An 18,973-nucleotide genomic window follows, 5' to 3' on the forward strand; every position below is an offset into this window, starting at 1 on the left:
AGCTTGAAAGGCATGTAGGCAATGTCAATTAGGAATTACATATTTTGAAAAACGTTCCTCTACAATTTAGGGGGAAGCGTCGTGGGTCTTAGGGAGAGAGAGACACTGGATTGGGGACCAGAGATTGGCAGTTCTAGATTAAAGGATGCTCTGTCTCTTGCACCAGGATCCTCAGAAACTTTTTGAGGTTGCTTAGGGTGTATTTGCTTGTGGCTGTATAGGTTGTTGACTTAAAATTAAAGACTTTTCACTTCAACTAAGAACAAAGGAGCTTTGTTCCGGCAGCTAAAATGTAGAGAATACAGTGCATTGGTTCTTAACTCTCTTGTGGTTAGCGGCCCCTGTAAGAGTGATGATTCTTTCCCCAGGAGAAAAGGAAGGTTATAGACGTAGAAATCTGTGGTACAGGAAAGGAAAGCTTTCTTCTTTGTGCCCTTTCAGAGATTGTGGCAGTAATCCCTGCACAGAGAACAAATTCTTTGGAAAAGTGTTGCCGTACTTAGTTTTTAACTTATGCAAAGAAGAAGGGTTAATTGATAATTAAGGGACTTGGTGATTTTATGTGGTAATAAGTAAAAATGAAGGAACAACACAATCATAAGGTGGTAAAATTTAAGTATAACCAACCATTTATTGTTTTTGAACAAGTATCATAAATATATTAGTACTTTAAGGTACAGAGATTTCTTGATATGTTCATACTTGATGTTTAAAAATCTCGGGCTACATCCACTTGCTATATCCAAAGTGCAGTCTCCATCTGCCAGCAACAACATCACCTGGGAACTTGTTAAAAGTGCAAATTCTTGGGCCTTACCGTAGACCTGCTGAATCAAAATCTCTGGGGACAAGGCCAGAAATCTGTGTAATAACAAGCTTTCAGGTGATTCTGTGATGTGCTAGTTTGAAAAGCACAGCTCATGACCAGACTTTTATAATACTAGCATACTTCAACTAGGCAGTCTGTAATCATACTGCAATTAAATCACACCATAATTAAAATAAATGCTAATAAAAGATTAAGCTAATGGTTATTATTTATTGAGTGTTTGTTGTATTTGGGGTCATGAGCTTTACATTTATTATCTTATTCAATCTTCCCAAGAACCCCTCAAGTTAGGTGGTATTATTTAATCATTCAACAGATGTTTATTAGCACCTACGTTGTGCCAATCATTATTCTAGCCAATGGAAACACAGCAATAAACAAGACAGACCTAGTCTGCACCCTCCTGGAACTTCTGTTCTAATTGGAGAGACAGACAATAAGCAAGTAAACAGGATAATTTCAGATGCTATGTATAACAACAGCTATGAGAAACAATAAAACAGAGAAAGGTCTTTCTTGGGACTTACCATTTGAACAGAGACCAAAATAATAGGAAAGAGCAAGCTGTGACAATGGTTGAGGGGAGAGTATTTCAGATTTTATCACAGTGTTTTTCACAGAAATAGGACTCAGAAAGGTTAAGTAACGAAGCTGATAAATGCTGGAGCTGGGTTTGGAATCCTGGACAGCTGACTCTGGCATATCTTCATAATAAATTATGATATTTTCCTAATTTTATTTTTTCTTCTTTATGCTTGGCTTTGTTTCTGAAGCTTCTTTAAGCAAAGAGGTGAATTTAAATATACGTATATACAGAGAGAGAGCGTGCACACCCGTGCACATGAGCTCACACACACGGCTCTCCCAACTATGTTTGCATGACAGTATACCTGTCATTATGTACCCAATCATGATCTGAATTTATTAATTTATTAATATTAAATAGCCATTATATTGAAGGAAAGATATAAATTGAACTTTCCAATAAGGTATTCTTTATAAATTTCAATTTTTTGAGGCGAGACTTTTTCTTAGAATAAAAATCAAAGACCTAATTAGGAATTATATTTAAAGTCTCAACAGGTTGCACGTACAGTGTTTCAGGATTGTACTAGAAATGAGGTGAGGTCAATGGTATACTGATGTTACATGTTTCAAACAATATTTTGGCAGAAACTAGACATTCATTTATGAAAGTGGTTATAGTGTTCATTTTGATGGTTCTTTTTAAATAAGAAAATAATTATAGGTGTTAATCTAGGTGTTACTAGCAATAATGCTAAAGAAAAACCATTAAATTTATGGTTCTTTTAGCTTTTGAAACTGTGCATGAGATAATAAAGAATGTTTAAACAGTTGAGCAGAGCATCATAGTGGACACTAAAAGACAAAACTAGGGGTAACAAATTTAAAAATGAAATTGTCTTATATTGCCTTCTGAAAATAAATTATATCTAGGTCATAACCGTTTGTGATCAGTGACGGATTGAAAATAAAATATGTACCCTAAAATAAGTAAGTATTCAGAGTTAGAAATCATGGTTAGTGTACTGGTATGTTTAAGAGTTGAACACAATGGTTGAATGTAACCGTTATGAGTAAGTACAGTCCAAACATGTAGAAAAGGCAGAAGACAATTTCTATTTGGATACTTTGAAGACTTTTCATAACTACTAATTTTTTATAACATACTGGTTTTTTTTTTAAGTTTCTTCATTAGAGAGAGAGAGAGAGAATGAGTGGGAGAGGGGCAAAGAGAGAGGGAGACACAGAATCCGAAGCAGGCTCCAGGCTCTGAGCTTGGCTCGAGTCCACGAACTGTGAGATCATGACCTGAGCCGAAGTCAGATGCTTAACCGACTGAGCCACCCAGGCGCCCCGATTGGTTTTTACCAGGCTACTATATTGTATCAAAAAATTTAAAACCAGTAGACAAAGCTTTGTTCTCTCAGAATGTTCAACTGCTGACATTTCTTTATTCAGTTAACAGAAAATGATCATTGTATTTTAGAAAACTAAAATAGATTTTAATTTCTGTTGAATTAACTCTTTTTAATTGTCAAAAAAAATCACTAGTAAACTCAGAATCTCTTCCCTTGCTCTAGTTAAGTATGTAGGCTGATTTCTGACTTGACTACAATAGGACACTATAGGCCCTAAAATCCTGGCTCCCTTTATTATTCCTAACCCTTGTGTCCTCCTTTATTTCACAAATATGTACCGAGCACCTCCTCCTCCAGGTACAATTCTGGGCACCTGGGACACATCAGGCAGCATAGTAGGCAATAGGTAAGTCATAGTGTATAGTGGTAGGGGGTGGTAAGTGCTCTAGAAAAAAGGAAAGTCAAACTGGGTAAAGGGAATTGGGCAGTGACATGTTACAATTTAAAATAAGCCTGGGGGCACCTGGGTGACTCAGTCGGTTGAGCATCTGACTCTTGATTTAGGCTCAGGTCATGATCTCATGGTTGTGAGATCAAGCCCCATCGATGTTGGGCTCCACTCTGTGTGTGGAGCCTACTTCAGATTGTCTCTCCCTCTCTCCCTTTCTCTCTCTCTCCCTTTCTCTCTCTCTCCCTTTCTCTCTCTCTCCCTTTCTCTCTCTCTCTCCCTTTCTCTCTCTCTCTCTCCCTCTTTCTCTCTCTCTCCCTCTTTCTCTCTCTCTCCCTCTCTCTGACCCTTTTTCTTTCGCTCTCTTTCCCTCTCTCTCTCTCTCAAAAAAATAAAATAAACCTGTGTTCCGGGTAGACCTCATTAAGAAAGTAACATTTAGACATTTAAGGGTGCGTGGGTGGCTCAGTGTTAAGCGTCTGACTTCGCCTCAGGTCACAATCTCACAGTTCATGAGTTCATGAGTTTGAGCCCCATGTCAGGCTCTGTGCTGACAGCTCAGATTCTGTGTGTCCCTTTCTGTCTGCCTCTCCCTCACTTGTGTGTGCGTGCTTTCTCTCCGTCCCCCTCTCCCTGCCCCCCCCATCAAAAATAAATAAACATTTAAAAAAATTTAAAAAAAGGAAAGTGGCATTTGAATGGACAAGGAGGTGAAGGAGTTAGTCAATCACATATCCGAGGAGAGATTATTTCAGGTAGAGGAAGAGCAAGAGCGAAGGCTTTAAGGCAGGTGTGTGCCTGCCATGTTGAGAAATGGTCAGGAGGCCAGTGTGGCCACATGGCAGTGGGTAAAGGAGAGTTGAGGAAGGTAATGGGGTGGATGTGGGCCACAGGCACAGTGCACAGTTCTTGTAGAGCCGCTTTAAGAAGTTTGGCTTTTACTCTGAGAAAAACAAGACCCACTTCAGGCAGAGTTTTGAGTAGAGCAATAACATGATCTAACAACGTTTAAGAGCATTACTCAGACTCCTGTTGAAAATGGACCCGTTAGGAATGATTGCAAATAAGCCAGGCAAGAGGTGGTGATGGCTTGCACCAATGGGGTGGTGGTGGTAAAAGTGGTCAGATTCTGCTTGTATTTGAAGGCAGAGCCAGATTTGCTAATGAACTAACGGCGGGTCATACAAGAAAAAGGAATTAAGGATATCTTCAAGGTTTTTGGCCTGAGAAACTTGAAGGATAAAGATGTCACTAAAGCATGTAGGACAAACTGAGGGTGGGAGATCAAGTGGTTGTTTTTTGGAAATTGAACAAAAAGCTGTGAGGGACAGCTGTGAGACATCCAGAGATACCGAGTTGGGAGGTGGACATAGGAGTCCAGAGATTATCAGCATATAGATGTATGTAAACAATGGAAGCACCGAGGGAGGGAGTGTAGATAGAGAAAAAGAGCAAGGACTGACCCGGGGACGCTGAGAAGGAGAAGAGGAGGCCTGAGGTAGGAGGAAGACTGCACGTCACCTGGAGGAGGAGTCAGCTGAGTCAGCAGGGTTGAGGTAGACAGGACTGAAGTGTAGACCTCTAGGTTTAGCTACCTGGAGGTCACAGATCATCTCATCAAGCAGTTTCAGCGGAGGGGTCAGGAGTGAAAGTCTGGATAGATGTGAAAGGATGGAAATTTCTTAACTCCCTGGTTTTGATGATTGTAGTATGATTCTGTAAGTATTTAACCTTCATGAAGGTAAAGAAAAGGTGAAAAAAATCGGGAAGAGAGGAACTGGGGAGAATAAGTGTGGTACCTCTGAAATGGAGTGATAGCTCACAAGGGAAGTAGAGTCAACAGAAGTTTGTGGGTTGTTTTTTTTTTTTTAAGGTGGAGAAATAATATATTTGCATGTTGACGGGAATCTCAGCAAAGACTAATGTAGGTGAAAGGGGAGACGCACTGGAGCAGTGTTCTTGGGCCATTGGGAGGGGATCTAGTCCACAGGCAGAGACTGGCGTGAGATAGACACGTGAATGTTTGGAAACAGGCAAGAGCACAAAGTAAAGATGCTAGTAAGTAAACAGATGTGGTATGAACTCTTTCAGTTTTGTTTTTTTTTTCTTTCCCTTTTGCTTTCAGTAAAAAGGAAGTGAGGCCATCGGTGGATAGTGAGGATGGGGGAGGAAATGTTGGGGATTTGAGCAGAGGAGAAGTTACGAAGTGTTAGCAAAGAGTGTAACGGACTTGGGGCAGATGCACGACCCACTGACGTTCACGGTCATGAGTTTAAGGGGAGAGACCAGTCAGCATGGTGCGTGTGTTTGCCCGTGATACAGTGTCCCACTGTAATCCTGTAGAAGCAGAGTATGTAGAGAGGTGGATTTTGTGGGGGTATAATAGTTTAAATGAACCAAGTATGTCGAAAAAGAGAGGCAAAAGAACTGAAGTAGAAGAGAGCAGAGCTATTCAAGGGCATGAATGAGGAAGTATAATTATTTTGATTGATCATGAAATTTATATGGATAAGGAGGGGGACAAGGGCAGTGCTGCACTGACTGAACTACCAGACTCTACCCTGACCTTGGAGTCCTGCTTGACTCCTTAAACCTTTCTGTGGAAGTGGGGTACCCTTTCTAGCCTTTCTGGACCTTTTGGTCTCCTGGACTGAGATCCCCCTTACCATGCTTAAATCCCAAGACTCTATCCTGATCCTGTTCAGAAAATTCTTTTTGCTACCTGTTCCTCTGTCCTGGCCAGATAATAATAATAATAAAGCATTCTGCTCAGTAGAAAGGAATGCTGTCCTTAGTGTTCACCATGAAACCACAACTCATGTAGGTCTTTGAAAGAAATATGCTATGTATGACATGAGAGAAATAAAGATGTTTATTAGTTTCTTATGGAAGTAAAACCAGAAGATACCATCTCATGGAAGCAAATGGCAGATATTCTGGAAAACTTTTTAAAAACTGTCAGTTTCACACATAAGAGTATGCATCAAAAGCAGGAAACTGATGCCTCTTCTCTTTGCAGATGACCACAGTTTACTTCCAGACTGTTAGCAGATAATAGATAAATTTTTCAAAGGCAAAAAGTATCAAATGAGTGCTATCAAGAAGGGCATATAAAGATAGTGATGTGTTTAAGGAAACTAGAAAAAACATGCTTCTGTGTTAACAGATAAAACTAACACATTCAGATGATTTTAACAAAGGAAGTCAGCATTTGATCACGTTCAATAAACAGGGCATTACTAATGAATGACTACACCAAGGACATGAGAGAAAAGAATATTATTGTTTTATTATCAGTGATAGCAGACTCTGCTCAAGAAGAGAAATTTGTGCAGATTAGTTTGTGTCATCAAAGCTGGGAAGCTAGCCCTCTGTGATACATAAGAGATGTGGGTGGACCATATATCTAAGATAGCAACAACAAATGGTCCTTGTACCTGTTGTGAAGAACTCTCTCCCTCAAGAATTTGAAAATAAAGTAAAATAGATAGCCCTTGAATAAACTGTGAAATCAACAGATGACAGTGCTTCAGAGCAGGTATGTGCAAAGTGATTGGGAAGAGACAGAACAAGGTAAGGCCTAGGCAAGTGGGGCTGTGCTGGAATTATATTAAACATATAAAGTTAAGGAAGGAATGTGTAGTGGAGAAATGTTGGTAAATCTTGGAACCTCCACCCCAGAAAAAGAAATACCACACATGCAGAGATAGGCAGTTCCCATTCAGGTGAAGGAGTGTGTCATAAATGTCATAGCTGAATTGCAAGACTCTCTAGGGTGGAAATGGCTGCAGAGGATTGATCCCACTACATGATAGAGATTTCAAGTTTCGTTAGCAAGGTCATCTGGTATTTAAGATGGACACATGAAACTGATGCCGTTCAATATTCAATTTCTCTGATTCTCCTCCTCCTCATTTTATGTTCATCCACTGATCAATATATAGTGGTAGCTCACATGTACTGAATATTTACAAGCTCTCTGCCACGCATTTCCATACTTTGCATATACTATCTCATTTAATCTTCACAAGAACCCTGTGAGATAGGAACCTTTGCTATCTTCCTCGTACATAGAAGTGCAAAGTAAGTAATTTGCCAAATGAGAGAACTGGGACTCAGCTCCAGGCAGTCTGCTGCAAGACCATTTTTATCTAGAACAACTGTGTTGTATACTACCTGGTTCTCAAGTAGATCTGCATTATGGGGAGAGTGAATTAATCCCACATTCTTTTGACTATGTTTTGTCCTGTGACAGTGATTTCCTTATGGTGAATAAGAAAGTAACTTCTGAAGGAATCCTTGGTCAGGATTTCCTGGTTGTTTTTTGGCTGCCTCAGTGAGAGAGCTTTGCAAGGTTAAAATCTCTGGTGCTAATCTCACAGAGATTCAGGCTTAATTGGTCTTGGATGTGGTCCACCAATCTATCTTTTAAAAAAATCTCACTGGTGATTGTGGTGATTTGAGAACCACTACTTTTAAAAAAAAAAACGTATTTTTATTGAGGAATAATTGACATACGATATTATATTCGTTTCAGGTATACAACATAGTGATTTTATATTTACCTACATTACAAAATGGTCAACACAATAAGCCTAGTTACTATCTGTCACCATATAAAGTTGACCCAGTAATATTGACTGTATTACTATATATATTACTGTACTATATATACATTACTATATATATTACCATATTATATAAACATATTCCCTATATTCTACCTTACAGCCCATGTCTTATTTATGTTATAACTGGAAGATTGTAGCCCTTAATCCCTTTTAACTATTTCATGCATCCCCCCCCCATATTCATCCCCTCCTAACAAACTAACAACTATTAGTTTGTTCTCTATCAATCTCTTTGTTTTATTTGTTCCCTTTTTTTCTTTTTAGATTACACATATAAGTGGAATTTGGTTTTCTCTGACTTATTTCACTAACCATGTAGGTCCATCCATATTGTTGCCAAGGGCAAGATTTCATTCTTTTTTATGGTTCATATTCATATGTATGCATATTATGCATGCATATTATACATATTATGCATGCATACAATACACACATACATGTACATACAGACGCGTATATACATATATACATACCCCAGAAAAAAGAACCACTGCTCTTTTTTAAAAAAATTTTAATATTTATTTATTTGAGAGTGAGCACAGGTGTGCACAAGCAGGGGAAGGGCAGAGAGAGAGAGAGACAGAGAGAGTTAGAGATCCCAAGCAGGCTCTCTGCTGTCAGTGCTGAGCCCAGTGTGGGGCTCCAACCCACCAACTGTGTGTGAGAACATGCCCCGAGCCGAAATCAAGAGTCCAACACTTAACTGACTGAGCCACCTAAGCACCCTGAGAACCACAGCTTTAATTTTTTTTTTTTCAACATTTTATTTTTTTTGGGACAGAGAGAGACAGAGCATGAACGGGGGAGGGGCAGAGAGAGAGGGAGACACAGAATCAGAAACAGGCTCCAGGCTCTGAGCCATCAGCCCAGAGCCCGACGCGGGGCTCGAACTCACGGACCGCGAGATCGTGACCCGGGTGAAGTCGGACGCTTAACCGACTGCGCCACCCAGGCGCCCCGAGAACCACAGCTTTAGATGATACAATGATTTTTACTCTGTTTGTGCAACAACCTAGTTCAAATACAAGAAACGGTGAAAAGGAAAATTTTGCTTAGAAAGCTTTAGGCAGAAGTTTAAGGCTATTTTAGTGCTGGGCGAAATATAAGCATCAGTTAAAAAAATGCTTAAATGCCTTAAGTGAAATCTTTATGTCAAGGACCAAGTGTTACAGACATTAAGATTTGGTGTGTGGCGCCTTGGATTTTAGGCCTGGGGCTGCACGGCCTGAGGATGGATGTCGTCTGCGCTAGGCAGCCGACCAGCTGCGGACAGCCGCTCCGCTCCGGCTCTCCAGTACTGCATTTCTCATTTGCCCAAGGGGGTGGTAAAAGTCCATCCTGTAATGACACAAAGCCTTGAGCCCAGAGCCTGGTATTTGGTTAGGCTCAGGAAATGTTAGCGCTTGTTGCTCTTTAAGTGTTTTCCAACTGGGGATCTTTGGTGAGCCTGATTCCCTTTCTCACCCAGGTGTTTCTTGTGGCTAGAACATCTGTCCGTAGAGGGGCTTGTGAGAGTGAAAACTCTAGTTGGTCTCCATACACAGTCTTAACCATGGGCCGGGACTTTTTCAACATCTTTCTCAGACTCGCTGATTTAACCAGTACAGCAGTTGAGCAATTAATTAGAAAGCTTGGTATTAAATCTTTAAGATATTTTTAAAATGTATTTTCCACCTAATATAAACAATTATAAACTAAGAGAGGTCAGTTTTGTAATGATGGATTTTTTAAGCATCTAAGGGAAAGTAAATCCTCCCTTTACTTTTTTCAGTTTTGCTAAAATCCTGGCCTGGATTTTCTCAGGTTCTAATTCATATAAGGTTGTGCTTTATTCAGCAGTTTTTAAAAGCATGTAGGAAATGTATTTTCTAGAGTTTTTCTTTATTTTAAGGAATAAATGAGCTATTAAAGGGGCTATTTTGTGCAAAATATTCAGCTTAAAAGGAGATCTGATTCTATACATAGACATTTTTAAAGTTTCCAAATTAAGTGGTAAGGCATTCTTTTTCTATATATTATAGGTCCATAGAAATAAAATCAGAAGAAACTATATCATGTAGACATGCATTAGTTAAGCAAATGGGCTCTTGACTCAAACCCTGGCTTTTCACACTTACTGACTATGATTTTTGCCAAATTATACTAAAGTTCTACTCTATTTCTTCAGCTGTAAGAGGCCTAATAATATTACCTAATTAATAGGGTTGAAGCATTTAGGGTAGTGCCTGGTACACCTGGTACTTTCCTCTGTAAAGTTAAAAAAATCTTTAAAATTTGTGATTTCATATCAGAAAACCTGGATTCAAGTCTCTGTGCTGCCATTCATCAGAGTAAGCAGGTAACTTGGCCTGTGGAAACCTCTTCTTCGTATTCAAAAGTAGAATAAAGTACTTTATCTCAAATGTTGGTGTGAAAAATAAATTCACCTCCTGATGGGGCTTTCTGCATCCTTCTAAAACAGCACTCATTCAGTAGAAATAAAATGTGACATTCCTGGTAGACAGCCAGGAATTCCTGAACTCTTTGAGTTTGATAAACCTTTTGAACCACAAGGATCAGAGCTCCAGGGTCGGATCAGAGATTTAGGATAGGATCAGGCTTTGTAATACTCTTCATTCTTGCCTCTTATCTGTCTTTTTTTTTTTTTGCTTCTTTCCCAACTTTCAGAGACTTATCTTGTGTCCCTGGGAAAAGAGCAAATACTAGCAAGCTTTGAAAGAATTCAGCTTCTCTGCTCTCCACTTTAATATAGCTTACCAAGAAAGTCCTTTCTTCCCAAACATTGACTTTTTAAAAGACATTTAGAACCTTCTTGGGGCCAAGGGATTTGGAAGACAGAGGAAGTATTCATATCTAAGCTCTTTTATTTTTAAGGATTTTGATACTGTTTTCTCATCCAAATTTGGGGAGAATTTTAGTGAAGAGGTATTGTCCTAATAGCTATGTGCTGGGAAAAAGAGAGAATATGGGAATCAGGTGTACTTACCTAACAAAAAATATCTGCTCATATGTCATCTTCTTAGAAAGCCCTACCCTGGCCACTCTGTCTAAAATAGCTGATAGTTCTTAGCACTCACTCTAGCTACTTTTTTTTATATATAAATATCACTTATTACTAAAATTCTTTGCTTGCCTGTCCAAAGAAAATACAAGCTCCGTAAAGGTCTGGGCTTTGTTTTGTTTGCCCCCACATCCCCAACTCCTAGTACGATGCATGGCATTCGGTGTCTATTGAATCAATGAGTAAGTGAAAGGAAGTACCAAGATATCATTCTATATATGTACTAATGACTTTTTTTTTTTTATTTAAAAAAAAAAATTTTTTTTTTAACTTTTATTTATTTTTGAGACAGAGAGAGACACAGCATGAACGGGGGAGGGGCAGAGAAAGAGGGAGACACAGAATCGGAAGCAGGCTCCAGGCTCTGGGCCATCAGCCCAGAGCTCGACGCAGGGCTCGAACTCACGGACCGCGAGATCGTGACCTGAGCTGAAGTTGGACGCTTAACCGACTGAGCCACCCAGATGCCCCTGTACTAATGACTTTAAAATTAGAGACCTAGTAGAATTCTTCCTTGACCATTGATGCCCTGACCGACGTATGTGAGATGCTTGAATTTTCAGACCTAATCTCAGTGGGAGGAATCCTAGTGTGTACTTTTGATCAATTGTTTACATAAACTTTTTCCTTCTTTTAGTTAGTGTGGGGCATGAGGAGGGGGGAAAGTAGTAGTTTGTAGTGGAGTTGAAAAAGGGAGCTGGGGGAGCTGATCTGTACTGGGTAAGAATTTCAGATTATACAGGGTAATAAAATGGAGGAGGGGGTATTGAGACAGGGAATTAGATCCGTTTTTTTTTTTTTTTTTTTTATAGTTTAGGTGCTATAAATATGTTTAAGGTTTTTGGGCAAAACAGTTGACATAGTAGGTAATAGAAACCTAGGGAAAAGGTGAGAGAGATTCATAGCCAGAAAGATTTGTACTGTTAGAGGAAACATAGGGCTATATGGACTTGTGGCCAGAAATCCACATATCGTATTTCTGTTGTCTTTGTTTAGAACTTTTATTTAAAATCTTACTTACACCTGTCCGTTTCTCAGTTCTTCCACTTTAACGCTCATGCCTTTGTACCAACTTGATGCCACTACTGTACTTTGTGCTCCGTGGAGTTAGGGCACTTGGGAGCACAGACTCACCAGGCTCTGCCACGGCCGGCAATTCCATTGTAACTCCCCACCTGTCCTGGGAATTTTCAAATGTGTTGAAAATTCTCAAGTTTTATTAAGAACTATTTATGTTGCATTCAAAAGAAGTGCAGAGTTACCAGTTTGTGCTTCTTTTCCTTCTTTAAATGAGAAAACTGTTGTTTACGTAAATGCACCAGCTTTTTCATAGTAATATGAACAAATTATTTGGTTTGTGAATATATTTAAGAAAAGCAATCAGCAAAGTAGTATATACTTTTTATGTTGTTGACTGTAAGCTTCATTTCAGTTGGGTATTTATTTTATTATTTGGGTGTTAAAAAATTTTTTTAAGGTTTTATAAAATTTGGTAAAAGAATAGTATTCTACCCATAGTAGGCAGTTGTTTCTAATTACATTTGATTTAAGTTCAAATGATATGTTTCAACCTAACATCTTCTTCCTTCTTAGTCTGTAAGACTTGTATTGTCCAGCACTTTGAAGACAGCAATGATTGTCCAAGGTGTGGCAACCAAGTGCATGAGACAAATCCATTAGAAATGTTGAGGTAAGTAAATGTATTTTATAGTTTGTCTAACTTAAATTATATAAACTCTTAATATGTTTTATTGTGCATCATAATATTTGTTGGCACTTGACTCAGTTAATATAGGTTTTATGAATTTTTTTATTTTCATTCAAAGTATTTTGTTTCACTTTAAAGCATTTTATTAAGAGGAATTTAAAAATAAGGCTGTGTATATTAAATACTTGAGAAATGTATTTCCAAATTAAAAATTATAACTTTATCTCATAGCTACTTTAGATGTAGTTATTTTTGGTGTTTTAATATTCCACACATACTCTGCTTTTACTGAGCAACATGGTAGTGGAAGAGAGGGCAGACCTAACAGTGAGGGAAACTGACCTCGGTACTGTTACTTTTCTAATTATATCAAAAAGTATACAAACATTTATGTAAACTTAGACTACCATTTACTTAAGAAGTGTAATCCTAGGGGCGTCTTGGTGGCTCAGTCGGTTGAGCATCCGACTCTTGGCTTCGGCTCAGGTCATGATCTCACCGTCGTCGGTTCAAGTCCTGCACTGGGTTTCTCTCTCTCCCTGTCCCTCTGCCCCGCCCCCAAATAAACTTTTTTTAAAAAGAGGTATGGGGCGCCTGGGTGGCGCAGTCGGTTAAGCGTCCGACTTCAACCAGGTCACGATCTCGCGGTCCGTGAGTTCGAGCCCCGCGTCGGGCTCTGGGCTGATGGCTCAGAGCCTGGAGCCTGTTTCCCATTCTGTGTCTCCCTCTCTCTCTGCTCCTCCCCCGTTCATGCTCTGTCTCTCTCTGTCCCAAAAATAAATAAATGTTGAAAAAAAAATTAAAAAAAAAAAAATAAAAAGAGGTATAATTCTTTATTTTTAAAGCTGGAAGTAGTCCATAAGATCCTAAACTCTTTTTTTTTCCCAGATAAAATTGAAACTTACAGAAGTGACATAGCTTTTCCTAGGGCTTCAGCAAACTCAAATGTCCTTTCCCAAGCCCAGTGTCCTTACCACCTAACCCATTTGCTTCCTATTTTTCCTGCCCTAACTCTACCACAGATTGCCTGTGTGATCTTAGGGAAGCACACATCTAAAAACAGTACTAGATACTCCCTAAATAGCCCTTCTGTAACCCTCATGATCTGTGTGATGTTTGCCATCATTCTGTAAATCTGGATTTGCAAGTCTTCTCAGACTTTTTAAAATTAAAAAATAATTTCTTTAAACCTTTATTTATTATTGAGAGAGACAGAGCATGAGCATGAGCATGGGAGGGGCAGAGAGAGGGAAACACAGAATCCGAAGCAGGCTCCAGGCTCTGAGCTGTCAGCACAGAGCCCGACGCGGGGCTTGAACTCACAAACCACGAGATCGTGACCTGAGCCGAAGTCGGACACTTTACCGACTGAGCCGCCCCAAGACTTTTTTAAATTTTATTGCCGTGTCTGTAGTTGGGAGTAATTAATCTATCAGTAAATGTCAAGCCTCGTGGTTTTCAAAATGTGGTCCCCAAACCATTAGTATCTTGTTGGAAACGATAGTGACTGGTCCCCCCTCAGACCTGCTGAAACGGAAACTGGAGAGGGGAGCCCATTTTAATTAGCAAACCTTCCAGATGCTTCTGATACACTCTTGTACTGTGGCCTGTAGTTCTGAGCAGGGCTTCTCCTACTTGGATTTACACCAGTGCTTCTCAAGCACCAATGGTTTTTCCCCCCACCCCCACCCCTGGTGTACTTTTAGCAATGTCTGGAGATATTTTTTTTTTTTAATTTTTTTTTCAACGTTTATTTATTTTTTGGGACAGAGAGAGACAGAACATGAATGGGGGAGGGGCAGAGAGAGAGGGAGACACAGAATCGGAAACAGGCTCCAGGCTCTGAGCCATCAGCCCAGAACCTGACGCGGGGCTCGAACTCACAGACCGCGAGATCGTGACCTGGCTGAAGTCGGACGCTTAACCGACTGCGCCACCCAGGCACCCCTGGAGATATTTTTGATTGTCAGGACTGGGTGGGTGCTGCTGGCATCTAGTAGGTAGAGGCTAGAGAGGCTGGACACTACTGAGCATCCTGTGATTCATAGGACAGTCTCCTCCCACACCAGTCAACCCAAAATGTCAACATTACGGGGGTCAAGAAACCCTGATTTAATTCACTCAGAAAAGAATAGGGCAAACTCTTTCTCTAAAATTTTTTCCTGATGCTTTTATCAAAAACTGTGTCAAAAGTTAATTATTACCTACTCCATTTTAAAGTGCTGTGTTGGAAGAAAAATTAACTTTTGGTTTTGACTGTTAGATACCCAAAGGACTCCAGTCACCATTTAATCAAATGTACTCCCGTGGCTAAAGTATGATAGCACATTTTTTTTTCTACGTTTTTATTTGGAAAAAATTTAAAACAAAAAGTTCCCAAAAGTAGTACAAGGAGCACTTGTACTCTCTTTACCCAGGTTAGTCTGTTGTTAACATTTAATCTCATTTGCTTTGTCGTGTGCGTGCATGCATGCCTGCTCTGTTTTTTTCTGAATTTGAGAGTAAGTTACATACCTCATGGCCCCTTACCCCTAACTACTTTAGTATGTATTTCCTAAGACTAGAGATATTATGCACACTGCATAACCACAGTGTGCTTACAGGGGCATAATATTTTAATCTATCCTCCATATTCCAGTTTTGTCAGTTTATCTAATGATATCCTTTATAGATTTTTTCCCTCCTATCCCACTAAAATTATTCTACAAAGGAATAACTTTAAAGATGTAAACTCACAGAAATGATAAGAACGAAAACTTTAGTATTCTTGGCACCTCGGGATAACTCCTGGAACGCAATACATTCTCAGTAAATGCTTGTTGAAAGGATGAGAAGTGATGGGAATTGGAAATGGGAATTGGAAAGCAGATTGATGGTAGTGATGGTCCAGCAGACCCAAGAGAATGAGGTGGCAGGCAGAAGATCTTCCCCAAAGGGTACCCTCAGCAGCTTCCACACTAGGAAACATGCAAACCCTCGGTAAAGGAGTTTGGGGGGGGGGGCGGCGCGGGGTGGGTCTACAGGTGCCTTAGTAAATTCTCATTTATGCCTAAGGCTGGACATATTGCTGCCAGAACATAATCATATTTTGTTAGCAAGAAGAAAGAGGGATCAAGCCTTCTTCAGTAGGTAACATTGTGTCTGTTACAGAGGTATCAATTTTTTCTCCTACATACTTTCTCAGAAGGCTGCTGGAGGATGTGCTGGTGCATAAACCAAGGAGGAAGGGAATCTAACATAGGAGGGAGATGAAGGGGTATGGCAGTTGTGCAGGAGGCCTGGACAAGTCTGTGTCCATGCTGTAGAGTCTGGTAGTCATTAGCCACATGTGGCTGTTGAGCACTTGGGATTTTGCTGGTACACCTGAGGAAAGGAATTTTAAGTTTTACTTAAATGGAACACTGCAACAGTATGAATACTTTCACATGAAATGGAACCTTATTGTCAAGGAAATTCAGATTACTAAACAAGCGCATTGTTAAATATTTTAATGCATTAACCTTATTAGAATTACCTTTACACAAAACATGTAAAATACTTTTGTTCTTGTGCCTACAAGAGAATTTAAAATTATTTCTACCGGATACAGAAGGTAGAAGGAAGATGGAGTACTCTATGAGGAATCATTCATTCAAATATTTACTGAATGCCTGCTGTGTTCAGGCACCGTACTAGGTGCTTGAGGTCCATTAGTGGGCAAAATAGATTAAGATTTTTGCCCTTGTAGGATTCATATTTTTGTGGGGAGAGACAGACAACAAACTGTATAATAAATAACTTATATGGGATACTAGAAAGTACAAAGGGGGAAAAGGAGGGGGTGCTGCAGGTGAGGGGGATCAGGAGTGTGAAGAGAGGGACAGATTGCAATTTTAATTACAATGGTGAGGATAGGCCTTGTTGAGAAGGTAAGCTTTGAGCAAAGAATTAATGGCCATGAGGGAGTTAGCCGTGTATAAATCTAGGGAAAGCAGGCCTGTTCCAGATAAAGGGAGAAGCCAGTGCAAAGGACCTAAGTCAGGAGTGCTCCTGAAACTTGTTTGAGGAACAGCAAGGAGAGCAGTGTGGCCAGAGAACAGTGAGGGAGGGAGAAGATAGCGGGAGATGAGGGCAGAGAGACAATGGGAGCCTAGGGGCCACGTAGGCCACCGTAAAAAACATTATCTTTTACTCTGAGTGAAATGGGGAACCACTGCAAGGTTTTGGTTACAGGATGGACATGATCTGGTTTTGTTTTAAATCATTTTGATGACCATGTTGAGAATACACTGTACATCACAAGGCAAAGGCAGGAGCAGGGAGAGCAGTTAGAAGGCAATTGCAGTGATCCAGGTAAGAGATGGTGGCAGCGGAGGGTGCAAGAGAGGGTGCAAGGGATGGATATAGTTTGAAGGAAGATCCAGCAGGATTTGCCGGTGGATTAGATTTAGAGTATGAGAGGAAGAGCAGACCCTGACCTGAGATTCTGGACCTGAGCAACTGTAATAATGGAGCTGTCACTAACTGGGACAGGGAAGACTAATGATGGAGCAGCTTTGGGGGAGGGGTAGATTGGGAGTCTGGTTTGGGACATGTTGAGTTAATCATTTCAGAGAAGAAAGGAAGTTGGCAGGTGGAAATCCAAATCTATGATTCAAGGGAAAGGTCTGGCTGGAGATAAATATTTGATAGTCTTCAGCATATAGAAGGTATTTAAACTGTGAGACAGGATGAGATCACCTGAGGGAATATAGATAGTGAAGAGTGGAGGACCAAGGATTGAGTCTTGGAGCAAACCAAGAGATCAGAGAGAGGAGGAGGAACCAGCAAAGGAAACTGAAAAGGTTCAGTCATTGACATAGAAGGAAAATCCGGGAGTGTGGGTTGGAAGCCAAGTACAGAATGTATATCCAAGAAGAGGGAACGATCAGCTGTGTCAGATGTTGTTCCTGGGGCCAGGTAAGGTGACGACAGAATTGATGCTCAGATTTCACAACATGGAGGTCACCAGCCTTGACAAGAGCACTTCAGTAGGGCCATGATGCAAAAACCTAACGGGATTGCTTCAAGAGAGAAAGGGAGAAAGAATAATTAGACATAGTGAATATGGACAACTCTTCCAAAGTTTTGCCACAAATAGGAGGAAAGAATGGGACAGTAGCTGTTAGGGGAAATACAGTCGAGAAGGTTTCTGTTTGATTTGATACAGGAGAAAAGATGTCATGTTTGAAGGGAATGGTCCAATAGACAGCAGAAAGTTAATGTAGGAGAGTAGGGTGGAGGGGGGACTGGTGAAACAATGTTCTTGGATAGATGAGAGGGAATGGAATCTTCTAGTATAAGAGAGGAGACAGATTTTATATAGGAGCACTGACAGGTCATCTGTAGCAACAGGCAGGAGGGCGGAGTATATGTGGGTACAGACACTGTAGGTAGATACGGCGGTCAGAGTCTGTGGAGGTTTCTCATTGAGGAGAAAATGTTTATCGGCCAAGAGGAAGGATGGAGAGGGGGATGTAATGGTTTGAGGAGAGAAAAAACGGTGAATCCAGGAAAGTGAGAGAGTAAGTTGACTAGGGAAGGGAAGTAGGATTCCTAACGACTTTAAAAGAACATTTGGATTATAGTTATGAAATTTGTAGGGGTGTGGTTGTGTTTTTTTCCAGCCACGGATGCAGGCACAGAGTTGATGGATAGTTGGATTTAGCCAGTGTTGTGGTTGTACTAAATAATTTTGAGCAAGTGAGAGAGGGACAGACAGGGGAATCAAAGGTACATGCAAAGGTGTGGTTTTAATGACTGACCTTGGAGTAAATCAGTCCTAAACTGGATAGGAGGACAGAGGGCATCAATTTGATGAGGGATGTCTCAGGGGAACAGAAATGAAACTAGTTGATTCCGGATCTGTTTGTTGAACAGTGAGAACAAATTCTTTTTTTTTTTCAACGTTTTATTTTATTTTTTTTGGGACAGAGAGAGACAGAGCATGAACGGGGGAGGGGCAGAGAGAGAGAGAGACACAGAATCGGAAACAGGCTCCAGGCTCCAGGCTCTGAGCCATCAGCCCAGAGCCTGACGCGGGGCTCGAACTCACGGACCGCAAGATCGTGACCTGGCTGAAGTCGGACGATTAACCGACTGCGCCACCCAGGCGCCCCAGTGAGAACAAATTCTTGTAAGAATTTGGGAATAGGTACTTAGAAAATGAAGAAAAGAAAGCAATTTCTAGCTTTAGAGAAAGAAAAAAGTTGCCTGAGGTGATGTCTATAATCAGAGTACACTGCAAATATTTATATAACCATGTAAACTGGTTATTAAACCAAAAAATAATAATAAGAGTAAATCAGGGAGATGAGAGTAGTTTGGAGGAAAGGGGGCTGGCAAGATGATAGCAGAGAACCAAATCTTTATTTTCCATAAAAGGAAGTCAAAAG

General features: G+C 40.3%; 1 protein-coding gene across 7 annotated transcripts in view; it reads left to right on the plus strand.

Moving 5' to 3' along the window:
• Nucleotides 1-18,973, plus strand: part of PCGF5 (polycomb group ring finger 5) — a 126,128-nt gene that overhangs the window by 60,298 nt on the left and 46,857 nt on the right. For all 7 annotated transcript variants that reach the window (XM_043596961.1, XM_043596962.1, XM_043596957.1 and 4 more), the window contains one exon: nucleotides 12,446-12,542. In XM_043596961.1, the coding sequence (XP_043452896.1) occupies nucleotides 12,446-12,542 (97 nt within the window). The remainder of the gene's footprint in view (nucleotides 1-12,445; nucleotides 12,543-18,973) is intronic.

Source organism: Prionailurus bengalensis, chromosome D2 (genome assembly GCF_016509475.1).
Source record: "Prionailurus bengalensis isolate Pbe53 chromosome D2, Fcat_Pben_1.1_paternal_pri, whole genome shotgun sequence".
Taxonomy (NCBI): Eukaryota; Metazoa; Chordata; class Mammalia; order Carnivora; family Felidae; genus Prionailurus; species Prionailurus bengalensis.